The sequence below is a fragment of the Callorhinus ursinus genome, unplaced genomic scaffold (assembly GCF_003265705.2).
Source record: "Callorhinus ursinus isolate GAN/ISIS: 27379988/994484 unplaced genomic scaffold, GSC_fseal_2.0 scaffold2, whole genome shotgun sequence".
In the NCBI taxonomy this organism is placed as follows: domain Eukaryota; kingdom Metazoa; phylum Chordata; class Mammalia; order Carnivora; family Otariidae; genus Callorhinus; species Callorhinus ursinus.
Genome location: NW_027397064.1, coordinates 13,990,318 through 14,005,224, shown reverse-complemented (window position 1 = coordinate 14,005,224; position 14,907 = coordinate 13,990,318). Strand labels below are relative to the sequence as shown.

General features: G+C 38.8%; 1 protein-coding gene across 2 annotated transcripts in view; it reads right to left on the bottom strand.

The window, feature by feature from the left end:
* FARSB (phenylalanyl-tRNA synthetase subunit beta) overlaps window positions 1-14,907 on the bottom strand; it is a 67,805-nt gene that overhangs the window by 13,510 nt on the left and 39,388 nt on the right. For both annotated transcript variants that reach the window (XM_025890948.2, XM_073878058.1), the window contains one exon: window positions 6,910-7,062. In XM_025890948.2, coding sequence (XP_025746733.1) covers window positions 6,910-7,062 — 153 coding nt within the window. The remainder of the gene's footprint in view (window positions 1-6,909; window positions 7,063-14,907) is intronic.

Genomic DNA, 14,907 nt, shown 5'->3' with positions numbered 1-14,907 from the left:
ACATGCAAATAAATCCTACCCCCAATAGCAATAAACACACCCTAAATCTTGGCTTTTACACACCATTCCCTAACAAACAGAACCAGGATGGAGAAATGGGGCAATGGAAAGTTCCAGATAAGCCTGAGAATATCTTCTTGTGCCCAAAGCAAGGGAAGGGTAATAAGAAATAGGAATATGTTAAAAGGACACAGAAGCCAGCTTGAAGCAACAGCCACTTGCCAAACTGGGGACAATGTGACCATCACAAGAAATGGTTATAATGGATTAAAATATTGAATAAGAAATAATAAGTCCATACTGATATAAGTAGGAAGACACATTCAGAACAAGACACTTAAATAATTTCAAAGTTCTTCCCACAAAATATGTATAATAATGGAGGAAGGAGTAACTTTGCAGGAAAGCTTAGTACACACCACCTTAATGATTCAAGTGGACAGCATCGGTTATGACAGAAATGGAGACTCGGTGCCATTTGAGAAGACAGCATTATTTCTGCAGCGTTTCTCCAAAGATGCCTAACCGGAATCTAACAGTGAGAAAACCGTGGACAACCCAAAATCAAGGAATGCACTAACATGTTCACTCTAAAAATAAAAAAATCTTAAAAAAAAAAACAAAAAACAAAAACTCTTTTCAAGGCCACTCCAATGGGTAGATGGACAGATGGATGGACAGATCTTAAGAAGGGAACAACCTATCTAAATACATGCATACATGGGGCACCTGGGTGGCTCAGACGGTTAAGTGTCTGCCTTCGGCTCAGGTCATGATCCCGGGGTCCTGGGATTGAGCCCCATATTGGGCTCCCTGCTCAGCAAGGAGTCTGCTTCTCCCTCTCCCTCTGCCCCTCCCCCTGCTTGTGCACTCTCTGTCAGATAAATAAAATCTTAAAAAGAAAAAAAAACTGTACACTGGAAAGAAATGCCAGTGGTGAGCAACAACAGCCTTCAAGGCAACGAGACACAAGTGCATCCACAAGACGAATATCCAGGAAGGTGGGGGAAATGAAACCACTCCATGTGTGGACAGGAGAGTGAGTCATCAAAATTGTGCTCAAAAGTCTAAAGTAAAGGGATACAACAACTGAAAGAAAAAATGATTTTACTAAGAGTTAATTTTAAAATGACTTAGAAGTTAGCTTGAAAATTGGTTCCATAATCTTAAAGCTGGACAGCACTCAACTCTGCCAAGGAGTTCAGGCAGGTAGAAATTAAAATATAACTTGTAAGTTAGGATTGGTTTTATCTTTGAGAAAAGAAAACTCCAAATACCAATGGCTTAAAGAATACAGAAGTTTGTATCAAAGGCAGAGTTAAGTGCTCCAGGGAAATAGGCCTTTATTCTGAATGGCCATGTGTTCAGCTAACTATTAACATTAGCCCCACCTAGGGATTTATTCATTATGTTCACCTCTTTTCTCTCCACCTACCCACCCACCTATCCATCCATCCATCCATCCACCCATCCATCCATCCTTTTAATCTTCTGGATTGGCCACTGAGAGGGTTGAAATTTAGTTTACCAGAATATATCATTCCCTAGGAATTCACCAGAAAGTGTTCTTAACCAATACGCTGCAGCACACCCATGTGCCAAAACCAGGTGCCACCCAAGTTTGACCAATGTGTAAACGTGCTACTACCCGAGGAAAGTAGAACCGTCTGATATATAAGATGAAAATGGAATAGTAAAAGTCACCCTAAAAATCCTCTAAATTTTCGGCATCTGGGCACTTATTGAAATAAGCTAAAAATGAATTTCTTTGTATTTGGGCCATGACCTTTTCTTTTCTTCCATGATAGAAGCCAGGTTCTAGTTGGGAAGCAGGAAGGAAAGGAGTACAGGGTGGCAAGTAAAATCTTTTTGCCCATTATAAATAGCTGAATTTAAGTAACTCCAAAGACTGCATGCATTTACAGCCTCCACGATCAATACTAGTTCTTGGGGACAGAAAAGGAGGTGTGAAAAAAATCTTATAAATTACAATGGTTTGTGGCCCTCCAAAGCCGAACCCAACGTGACCATCTCGCTCCTCAGTACTCAGTTCCCCTCACTGGATTGTCTTGGGCATCACAGGGGCAGCTCGGACATGGAGGAGAAAGCAAGTGTATGCAAGGCCAGTCAGTACAAAACCACGGCGAAGGACGGCTGTGACTCTGACTGAAGACTACAGCTCATGAAGCCGGGCAGATGGGTGGCCCGCACATGCGCAGAGGCTGCTGTCCGCTGCCTGGGGGATGCTGTTCATGTCTGACTCCAAGAGCTTCTGTGACGGCTCAGGCTTTAAGAAAAAGAAAGTTTCTAATTCGAAAAGTTATTCAGCACATCATTAATTACATCATGTGCCAAAAAGAAGAAACCATGACAATATCTGACTACCAGCTATTTTCTCTCAAGAAAAAGTTAAATTCACTAATTAAGAAATTAATTTCAGTTGTTTTACTTTTGCTGAAAAAAAGGTTTTAAATGACAAAATGTGATTAATGGGCATATATAATTTGACACACTATAATTTGTATAAGTAAATAAACATGAAAAGTTATTCAGTAGATACAATTTAACTTTTAGAACTTTATTTTTAACCTTCAATTTTAAGAAGGTTCATACTTACTCTTTTTATGTAGAAGCACAGCTATACATAAAGTACATAATATGTAGGGGCAATTAGAAAAACTCTAAAAAGGTTCCCTAGGGGAGACAAAATAAAAGCAAGTTGAGAAAGTTACTACAACATCTATCAGATGAGAAATGGAATGGAGTCATTCAAGTGGAGGGTCGAGCACTGCAATCTGCTGAGTACTGGAACATCAAGTAAGTACCCCCCCGCCGCCACACACACACAAAGTGAAATGAACAGGAGTCAGAAGAGGAGGCAAAAACAAACAAAACCACAGGGCTAAGTGAACTGCATGTTAACGGCCCAAGCGTCAAACACCGTGGCGCCTGGTACAGGGCTGCTCCCTGCGTGGGGATCACGGCTGCTGCAAAACTGGTTTGAGTTGTTTAATCCCTTCCAAGAAGGTAACAAAAACCGTATCTGAAGGCTTGCCCGAAACATGAAAAAGCAGAGAAGTAGAGGAATAAGTACTGTTTTTACGCAGAGTAGTAAGGTCCGGAAGCTTAAAAACATGTAAACCTTTTTCCTTTTAAACTTGATGCCTTAAAAGAGTGCCTTTGTTGGTGGTAACTAAGTGTGGACACATCATATGGATCCCCCCCTTTAATCGAGTCCAGAATATTTGTGTAAATCAAACCATAAATGAAACACCTTTACTTCAACAAGTTGTTCAACAGATCTTCTCATATATTTCCAAGCTCAAGTTACACTAAAAACCAGTGTGAAGACCAGGAAAACCCTCACAGTTTCACCCTATTTTTTTAGCATCTGAAATCCTTCACAGGTGTCCTAAAAGAGGAAAAGGTCATGACCTACAGGTCAAGTCAATGATCATTAGGTGTTGCTGTAACAGAAGGTATCTAAATAACCACTAGGGGTACATATGGTGCAGGATAAAATGTGCATATTACTTACATGGTTATTGTTCATTTCACAAGATGAATTCGGAGCAGCATGAAAACTAGAATGGTCAAAACTAAAAGCTGTAAAACCTGTCACTCAGGGATCTTGTCTCAAGTTAAACGGGTTTTCTGGAGAATTGTAAATAAAACAAAACTGAACTCGGTAAAAAAATTTAAAAAGGGGAAAAATTACAAACTAAAGTCAATACAGCCAACTGCACACAAAGCCTACCACCTCCTACAAGAAATTATTTTTGCCACTGATATGCCCAGCAACCACATAACTGTCCTAAACACAAAAACGTTGAGATTTTTTTCTTGCCCAAAAGTGGTTTCTGAAAAGGATAAATGCATTCTGACATACATAATTTAGTTTGCAACAAACCACAAAAGGGAAGAAGCTCGGGGGAGGAGGGGTAAGGCATATATATATGCTGTAATAATCTGACCAAATGCCATTAAAACACTGAGCTGGACCCTTCTGAAACCCTCAAAGGCTCTACAGTCTGCTAAAATGTTAAAGGTTTTTTTCCTCCCTCCCACTTAACTGCCCTTATTCTATCATCAATTCCATGTTCTATCTCACACTACGTTAAATGCAAAGGTGCTCAGCAAGTGAAAACTCTTAAGACTAAGCGACCGTGGCTTCTAAGTCTGACCGCAGTTGTGAGCCAGGCATGCTCCGGCACAGACTCCTCAGGCTGCAGAGAGCTGCTGCCTTCATATAAACAAGGTTACATCCAATGTCAATAGAACGCCCCGGGATCGATGCAATGATCGATCAAATGAGCTTCCAGATTTCTCTCACAATGGACAGGGCCACATTTCTCAAAGGGGAATCAAATTCTGTTCCACTCATCACTACTACCAAACAGCACAGCACAAAAGGAAGTCGGTGGTGTTCATTAGAAAAGACAGAAGAAATTAGGTATAACTGCCAATGAACTGACATTAGCAGGAATCTCTGGTGAACAGACTTAGCTCAATTATAAATGCAAAGCCACCAGGGATTTTTAATTATTAAAAAGTAAACCATATGCCAGAGTAACAGAAGACAACTCAGTAATCAAGAATGGTAGGAAATGGTAGCTCTTAATCAGCTTCTATTCTTTTTGATACTCTCAAGACCTTCTCTTTGCAGAAAAAGCTATATGCAAAATAACAGTAAATCGGTAGAAATGATATAGCTAAACACGCTCCAACTACCAAATTCCTGTGTTTACATATTTACTTAGGAGATATATACATATACCTATATGATCTATATAATATATACATGAAATTTTAGATGAATACCAGCTTTGCTACTGACTTATTTTGACAAACCACTTACTTTAAGTGTTGATTTCTTTAACCATAAAAGAAGACCATGTTTGTCATTAATCAAAATAGACTTAGAAATGCCTCTGAGAAATGAGGAACTATTATTTAGAATGACAGTAATTCTCTTTGGTTTGATGGCTCTTATAGAAAGCACTTAAAAAAAAAAAAAGATGTGGCTCATGCTGGTGATAGGGACACTAGAAGTAAATACCCTGTTTTATTTTCCCAAAATAGCCAGTTTAGATATACTGAAATATGTACTGGTCCAGGCCACCCATATACATAAAGAGGTTGTATCAAAGCTTTTCAAATTCATAAATCTAGGATATCTCATAGACGTCAAAACTTTAAAACATTCGAATATTTTACTATGAAAGCCTAAATAAATTCAAAAGGAAACAGAATATTGACTCTGTCCTCATACTAAATCAAAACCATAGTAACAACTTGGTCTAAAACACTGAACGCAAAGATTTACAACCACATGAGAAGGTTACAATTTATGAATGCATTTTCTAATTAAAAAAAAAAAAAACCCAAACCAAAACAGACACCTACATATAAAGGAAATTAAGTATGAAGCATTACATATTTTAGCACCAGGATTTAAATACTGCCATAGGTTTAGAATTATAAAAATCTGACTTTTAAAAAGATCAACACATACTAGCTGTTATTATAAAAGTTCCAAGCGGCACATACTGTGAAATATTCCAAATGCTAAGTGCTGTAGCTCCTACCTTTCAGAAGTTTCTTAAATCAGTCTTCTTGGAATAGCTACGCCCGACACTGAAGTTCAAGTTTCAAGCCCACACCTCACTACTGTAGTTTAGTGTATACTCTACCACAGTAGACACACTCCCATACCTTCCTCACCACTGTAGTTTGGTGTAGACTCTACCACAGTAGACACACTCCCATACCTTCCAACCATCCTCTTTACCTCTACTTTCTATGCTACCCAACCTCCATATTGCTGCCAGATTAATCCCTTGGACTCACAGATCTAAGTTATTTCACTTACTTGCTTTAAAAACAAAACAAAACAAAACCAAACAAACCAAAAAAAACAAAAAACAAAAAACGCTTCAGTACTTTTCTATTAGCTAAAATCCCTTATTCTAGCACTGAGGATGCTAAATATAGTCCTAAGCTTCCTCCTCACCATATAGTCAAACCAAACTGCACCAGGCCACATATGCCATCATATTTGTCTTTGCTCATGCGGCCTGCCTTGCTTCCTTCCACTATACGTAACTGCCAAATAACACTTTTTAAAAAAAACGAATGTTCTGTTAGAAATTTAAGAGGCCAAATAATGATAAAAAATTGTCAGGTAAGCAGTAGGAACGAGTGGTCAAATATTTCTTTCAAGTTCGTTCTGGATCTCTAGTCTAACAAAACAAACTCAGATTCAAACTACAGGGATACTAAAAGCACAAACTCCAGAATGCCTCCCGTCAGGAGAACCCAGGTGCATCAGTAGCACACAGACTCCGTGTGGTTGGCCTAACCGAAGCTCCCCATGCATTTTACTGCCCTTGGGCTTTCATACAGGAGGAATCTCACTCCTCCTCAGTCAGCCTTAGGACTTGATTAACATGTGAAGTCTCTCAGGATAACTTGCCAGGTTTTTCTTTTGCCTTAAAGGCTTCAGATGGGCAGCTTCTGAGTGCACATCATCAGGTTAGCTTCTCCAGCCTCCAGTTTGGACTCCTTAGTTCAGAAGTCTCACCATGGGGCTAGGGGCTTGACGGTGCCAATAACTAGGGGTTACCACACTCAGCTGAAATAGAAGTATTTTGTGCAAAACTAGAAGACCCTACAAGCATTTTCCCAAGATGCTGCAGGGAAAAGGAATGTTTTCTGGAAAATACTAACAATTAAATGAAATGAAGTTCTATTTCCCACCTCCTCACCCCAATCAAACCAAAAAAAGTATCAAAAATAGGGCCTGGACTCTTCATGGCAGGCGAGAATTCTACCACTGAACCACCAATGCCCCACCCTGGACTCTTCATGACATTATCACTAACTCTGGATTCAGCCAATCAGTCTTACCTTCTGATGCTTTGATCACATATCCGCCCTTTTCACCAGGAGGCACATTAAGCAACTGCATGATTCTGTCTAGTAGCCCATGGATTATCTCGAACCCAGGATTCTTGTTGTAATAAACAGCACAGAGATGCCTGTAGTTTCTTGCACCTACATCTGAAAAAATAAAAGAATTGGCCACCAGGCCATGGTGACCATTACTTAAGAAAGTACTATGGGCCTAAAAAGCATCTTTATGAAACTTAAGAGCTAGAGCAAATACTTATAGCAAATTGGAAAAAAAGAGAGAGACCATTAAGTTCAAAAAAAAGTCAAAATTATATCGTTTAAAGAACATACAAAGGTTGGAAAACCATGAAGTGAAGAAGGGAACAATTATCACAAAAGTTAGGACAGTGATTACTCTAAGAGAAGTGATATGATGGGGAAGAGCCTTACAAGAAGTTTAAGATACTGGCAATATTCTATTAGTTTGGAATGGCTGCAGTAGTATTTGCTTTACAATCTTCTTAAACCATATACACAGATACTCCTCACAATTACAAAATAGGAAGATAAGAATCACACCAATGTAAAAATAAGCTAAAAAAAACCCCAAAAAACAAAAAAAAACCCTCTACAAACAGGAAAAAGACTGAAGAGAAATATACCTAAATGTCAACAGAGGTTATATTTGAGCAGAGATCATTTTTTTCCAAGTCTCATCTATTTTCCAATTGTTTCTTGATTATTATGTAGTATTCTACTTTGAAAATCAGAACTTACGAAATGTACTATTTTAAGACAGACATGCAGCAATCCAAAAGAACCCTGCCGGTGACTGGATAAACAAACTGTGGTTCATCCATACAGTGGAATGAATACTACTCAGCAATAAAAAGGAACAAACTATTAACAGACTTGACATCTTGAATGAATCTCAAGGGCATTCTCCTGAATGAAAGAAGCCAGTCTCAAAAGGCTACATGTAAGTGCATTTTTTGGACATTCTGGAAAAGGCAAAACAATAGCAACTGAGAACAGACGGTGGCTGCCTGGGGTTAGATGTGGGGGAAAAATGTGACAGGTGGGTTTTGGTCATGACAGAGCTGTTTTGTATCTTGTAGTCATGGTTACAAAGATCTGAAACTTCATTAAAACCCCTTTTCAAAAAGAAGTGTATAGCGTATAAAGGTAAACTCAAACTCAACAGTGAGCATTTAATCTTAACAGATATATACACTTGTGGCCCTTTAATTCCAAAGGAGATAACTGCTCTGACACAAACACTGAATGAATATGGACTTCATTTTGCTGTTCAAATTACAGAAAGAATTACAAAATAGTATCTGGGGAGAACTGAAAATAATCTACTTTATATTAGCAGGTGCTGAGCAAAAGTTCTCCCACAGATTTATTCCCATAGCCATTTCCATAGACAAAATATAAAACGTCTTTTACCTTCCAGATATCCAGATAAAACACGGGTATCTTAAGACACCACACTACTAAAGTAATATAAAAGGGAGCACATAAATGGGGCAAAAAGTGAAACCAACAACTGATTATCTACTATGTGCTAGGTACTTAGCACCTATCATTCTATCTATAATCTTATTTAATTTTCAAGACAATCATGTAAAGTGAGTTTTATCATCCCTATAAAATAGGATAGGAAAAGTAAGATGGAGAAACAATGGCTCAGAAAGATTTTGCCCAGGGTCAAGCCAACTGGCTAGAGCTAACTGTAATTAATTACATAGCTAATAAGTTATAAAAGCAGAAATGGACCAGTATCATCTGGCTCTAGAACACATGTTCTTTTACTAAACACTGGAAATCCCTAAGTCTCTAAAGGATTTTTTTTTTAAGATTTATTCATTTGAGACACAGAGCTACAGAGAGAGAGAGAGAGCACGAGCAGGCGGGGAGGGAGAAGCAGAGGCAGAGGCTGAGGGAGAAGCAGGCTCCCCGCTGAGCCAGGAGCCTGATGCGGGGCTCGATCCCAGGACCCTGGGATCACGACCTAAGCCGAAGGCAGACGCTCAACCATCTGAGCCACCCAGGTGCCCCTGTCTAAAGGATTTAGAGGAGAAAATCCCTGAAGGACTTAGATGAAAACAAATAATATAAGAGCAAACTTATGGATAGATATACACCTACTTAATATAGTCAAAGATATAGATTCTTGAAATGGTTTTGATAGGACACATATTTTAGTATTCTCAAGTGTTTTATTTTTGAAGTGCTTAAAGTTTCTAGCATTCAACAATATTATAATTTATGGAAAGTATGTTCGGAGTGAAACTTCTGACTGAACACACGTAGAGAAATAAGCCTTGTAACATTTCTTAGTGCCTTCTACATTCAAGGCCCTCGGCTCTAGGTATTCCTGGAGGGATACGGTCAAAGCCAGCTCCGGGCCTGCACAGACTAAGCCCTCAACAATTAATTTCTGAATAAATGAACAAAGCCTGGAGAGGGAGGTAAAGACACACATAAAACTATTACACAGACCAGGCCCAATGTTCTGCGTGGAGCACTGGGTGTTATGCACAAACAATGAATCATGGAACACTACATCAAAAACTAATGATGTAATGTATGGTGATTAACATAACAATAAAAAATTAAAAAAAAAAAAAGACCAGTCCCAGCCAGTGGGCCACATTCTAAGTCAGCACAAGAGCCCACTGATGTAGGAAAGGGAGTTCTGTACCACTGTCACTCTCTCTCTCGTTTCCACTTGCAAGAACAAGGAAATCTGGTGTCTAAATGCTCTAATGGAAGGTGTAAGAATAAAGATTAATATTAAAACCAGGCAGGCATAAAACCTCACTAAACCAACCACATGCATAAACTCAAATGAGGGGCTTGATTTCTCCGTAGGAACACACACACATGCTCGCGTATACACGCACACTCCCTGAAGGGAAAAAATGAAATGAAACAGAACTAAATTATCCCTTTCATATTACTGACTTGCTCCTGGGTATCTTTGCCATATGGTACCCATTTGTTGGGGTCACATGCTTCCACTTTAACATACAAACATGTATTCAAACTACTTTGTTGTTCCATTTTTGCTGGGAGAGAAGAGCCCGACAGTAATGCCAACATTCAGAGAGCTTAGCAACGTAAACTGGAAGCTTTATTTTGGTAACCTTTGTGCCTTGGAATACTTCTTTCCTGATCTCCAAACTACATAAAACTTACCTTTCTGATAAGAGGAGCAACATCTGGTTTAAAGACTTAGAATTTAGAACAAGTTGAGTGATTCTGATAATTAGAATGATGAACTTACAATAAAAAATACAGGACTTAAATTATACTCTATTCAAGAAAGGTTTCAGGATGTTTGCATAACACACATACACAAATGAGCTATGTATTCCTGGATTCGATTCTGCAATATTTTTAAGAAAAGCCGCAGATTTTTAGGGCCTTGTACTAAACCCACTGTAAGAATTAAGCTATTTAGGCAGCCCCTCCAACTCCCACCATTCATTGGCCATTTTTTTCCACATTTCCCAAGCGTTATCACTCCCTCTAGACTTGCTTCCTCCCATCTCACTAAGATATTCCCTTTGCTGTAGCCGAACTGAATTAAAGGAGGAAATAACCACATATTCAGTTCCACCCATTCGTCCTTGGAGAAACTGCTAGGTATAGTAAAATTCTCATTTCCTCATATTTTGCACTGAGGGACCATATTACATCACAGGAAGTTCACTCACTGAATGCCACAAAGTAAGAACTATTTAAATTTCATGCCAAAAACAAGGGTTTGTTGGAAATGCCTCAGTTCTTTATAACTCAGTTAACAGACCTCTTGTGTCATGCCATCAAACAATTCTGCTTTTTAGATGGGCCTGCCAAGTATGTCAGCCTAAATTACCAATGTATTTTGCAGACTTCAAAGTACTGCCCGGAGAGGCTGATCTAAACCACCCAAGGCGGGGAGGTGGGGGGTGGCTACAATTCCATGAGCTGAAAGAAAATGCCAAATGATTTTTTTTTAAAGAGGATGGGAAAAAAAGAATGGTACGTGATGTCCCTCGGGAAAGTAAAACTACTGCCTATGACTCAAATTTTTCAAATGGGCTCTTGCTTGGTGTAGGGCCTCTTTCACCAAAGTACCAATGATAAGAAGCAAATTACGGTGTTATGTTATTATATATGGACCACCTGGAAGAGGGCAGAGTCTTCAAGAAAATGACTCCATCTCTATTCTCATATTCACCTGAAGGCCCAAATATAGATGCTAGGAGAAAGCCTACTGAAAAACCAAAAAGACTTCCAAAGTAGTCAGTGGCTGATATGGAGCACAAGATTAGTAGTCCGGCCAAGACTGAGAAAATAAAATGAATCACCCTAATTTTTAATCCATTCCATCAAATACATTTCTTTAATATTAGTACCCAAGACACTATATAGCTAATGTGGCAAATTTTAAGTATCTCCTGAAGAATTTCAATGTAATATTAAATGATTCACAAAAGCTACAAGAATCCTGTGAAGACCTATACCTTAAAAACTATCTAATGTGTGAAACAGGAACCTTTACACACTGGTGGTAGGGCTGCAAGTTGGTAAAAAAAAAAAAAAATCTTCTTTGGAAGAGAATTTAAGACAGCAAGCATTTAATATGCTTACCTATGGACTGACCAATTCTATTTCTACAAATATAAATTAGTATAAGGGTACAAGGATATTCATTACAACAGACATATTAGCAAAAACCTGGTAACAATCTAAATATTCATCATAATAGTCTGAATTATAATGTAGCCATACGATGGAATATTATACAGCCATTAAAAAGAATGAGATGGACAGAATGTGTTCACAGGGAAAAGGTAAAGCATAGGGCAGCTAAAGCATAATTCCATTTGTGTAAACACTAGAAAGTAATTTTTGTAAAGATTTTATTTATTAGAGAGAGCAAGTGCAGAAGTGGGGGGAGGGGCAGAGGGCGAGGGAGAAGCAGATTCCCCACTGAGCAGGGAGCCCGACACAGGGCTCGATCCCAGGATCTTGGGATGGAGCCCGACACAGGGCTCGATCCCAGGATCTTGGGATCATGACCTTAGCCGAAGGCAGATGCTTAACCAACTGAGCCACCCAGGCACCCCAACACTAGAAAGTATTTATCTGTATCTATGGCTATGCAGAGAAATGTAAAACATATGGTTGCACATGCATAGAAAATATCTGGCAACTAATTGTAAGAGTAGGATTAGGGAGAAATTAGATACATGATTTTTTTTAATGTGAAAAGAATAGAACTGCTCTTAATATATATCTATAAAGTTCTTAAAGGTAGTACAAATAAATTTTATGAACATAAAACTTAAGAAAAATTTTCCTTAAAATTTCTGTACTGTAACACCAAAGTACAGATTTTTTTTTCTTTTTTTAAGGTAATGCTGAAAGCCAAGAAATTAACGTGAGGGGGAAAAAAAAATCTATGCCCTTCTCAATGCCTGAAGGAAAAAGTTATAACCTTATGGGTTAGCTTTTAGTTAACATAAACCTGGAATAAATTTTTATCTATTAAAAAAATACGGTATGCAATGCATGACAGAGCATATTATACTCACGTTTGCAGATTTTAACTGTGTGAAACCAAATGTACTAAAATAACTTTCCATATTAAAAATGATGTTATTTACAGTTAAGATGCCATCATATAGGAGAATGATGCTACTTCAAATATTGTTAATGTCAATGTTCCTTACACCCATATTTTTTGAATTATTAATTGGAAATTCTACATGCCAAAAATATGAAGTAGTAAAATTAAATTAATCCAGACTGATGACATAAGCTCTCTTCAGAAAACTGCATTCCACATGTGGATGCTAGATAATCTTCCATTATTTGATGGCTACAGAATTAATGGACAATTTCTCAGAGCTTAAGTATTTCACAAGCTCATAATGAAAACACTATTATTGAGCTCTTTATCAAGCAAAGAATTATAGAAAAAACTATAAAGATCTGGCCCCCAAATTCAGTAGGTTACAAAACAAGACAGATCCATGAATGGTACAGAGAGCAAATTGGAAGAACAAACTAAATCACAGAGCAGTGACTTATTTATGTTCTACACAGCTATGGTGGCTGCCCAAGGAGGAAAAAGGAACAAGAATCTTACATATTGTGATTAACATTAAAAGAGGTTCTGAATTTCCACATTTAAATAAGTCAGGGTAAAAAGTAGATCCTTCTGATTTAGAAAAGCTACAGGAAGGGGAGCCTAGGTGACTCAATCAGTTAAGCATCTGACTCTTGATTTCTGCTCAGGTCATGATCTCAGGCTTGTCGCATCAGCCCCACGCTAGGCTCTGTGCTTAGCGGGGAGTCTGCTAGAGATTCTCTCTCTCTCCTTCTGCCCTTCCCCTTGCTCACATTCTTGGGCCCTCTCTCTCTCGCAAATAAATAAATCTTTAAAAAAAGAAAAGCTTCCGGAAGTATGTGAAATTTTAGAAACTAGGAGAACTATTTGGGGGTGGGGGGAAGAGAAAATGCAGCTTGTACCAGGACTGTAGCAATGCTTTGGAGAAAGTAGGAATGGTCTGAGCAAGAAGTGAAGGCTTGAAGTGAGCTACAGCAAGTGAGGTAGCTGGAGCCCTCCAAGTGGTCAAGGGCCTGTAACCTACGCCATCTACTACAGTATTAAAACCCAAAGTCTCTTAAGTGCCTAGTTCAAACTAAAGGGCATGATGATTTGATTTTTCAAGATTCTCTACAGATATATGTCAAACTGACAACTGGATGACTGCATCATACTAAATCTAAGTACCTTTACAAAGTCAAACTAAGTCATCTTTCTCAAGCTATGGTTCCTTTTAAACTTAGACTCAACCCGGTGATGTGTTTTCTCCTGCCACCTCAGTGAGCTTCTAGACATGCTGCAGCAGCCTCAGGGACCATCATGGAATAAACTGTGATGGCAGAATTCCATGTGCTTTTAATAAAAAGCCCGAAAGTTGGACTTTGCAAAATATAGTTGCTTTTCTGGGCACAAAGATTAGCAATTTACAAGTAGGTCCTTTGCTCCTCTACAGTAATTTACTATTTTGTTTACAGTTTAGTTATTCTTGACATTGAATGAAAGTAGGAACAACTGAAACCAATCAAGAACTCACACAGCAGCCTGATTTGATAGCTCCAGGGCCGCTTCTACTGACTTCCGCCATAAAGCTGAAAATGTACCCCACAGCAGAGTCTGCATTTAACTTCTCGTTCCAAAGACACATGCCACTCTGCCCAGAAGGGACAAATCAGCTTAGATGCTGGGAGTCATGACTAATTTTTAACAATGCGGCAGCAACTTTGGATCTTACAGCTCAATAAATGCAGTGATTGGCTCAGCCTTAAAGAACCGGAATGTGTTGGACTCTGAGTGGAAGTCTTACTATCTGAGAAGTGTGCCTGACTTAGTCACTAAACAGGCAGTGGGCCTGACGGTCTCACAACACGGACAGCCAGTCAAAAGGTCCACAAGAGCATAAGAAACTGTCCAATAAGGTCAAGCATGAAAACAGGGGCTAGTAAGCTTTCATTTACTCTTACACGAATGTAAGTCAAACAAAATTTTTGGGAGGCATACTGAAATCCAGCATAGATTCCTTTTTCTTTTCCATTGTGGAAGATACGCTTGCCTACACAAAACTGACAGGAGGCTGAGTCGGGGTTTTCCTTAATGTTAGAAAACAAGTCAGTGGCAATTGTCACTCCTTCTCTGTGCTATCAAGGGCCCCTTGCGCGCTCCCTTGGAGTATTACCTATAAAAATCTGCTCACCAGTCTCCCTCAAGACTGGAAACTGTCTCTCTCATATTCCAAGCAGACCCTAGCAAAGGAAAGGAACTCAAAAAGACTTTTTTACCAGTGCAATGAATGAGACTGTCTTGCTCACTCTTGCCACACATCTCTGCCCCTTCTGAACCAGTACTTTGGGTCTGGCCCCCACTAATGAAAATCTAGGATGTTACACATTACTGGAAAACTCCTC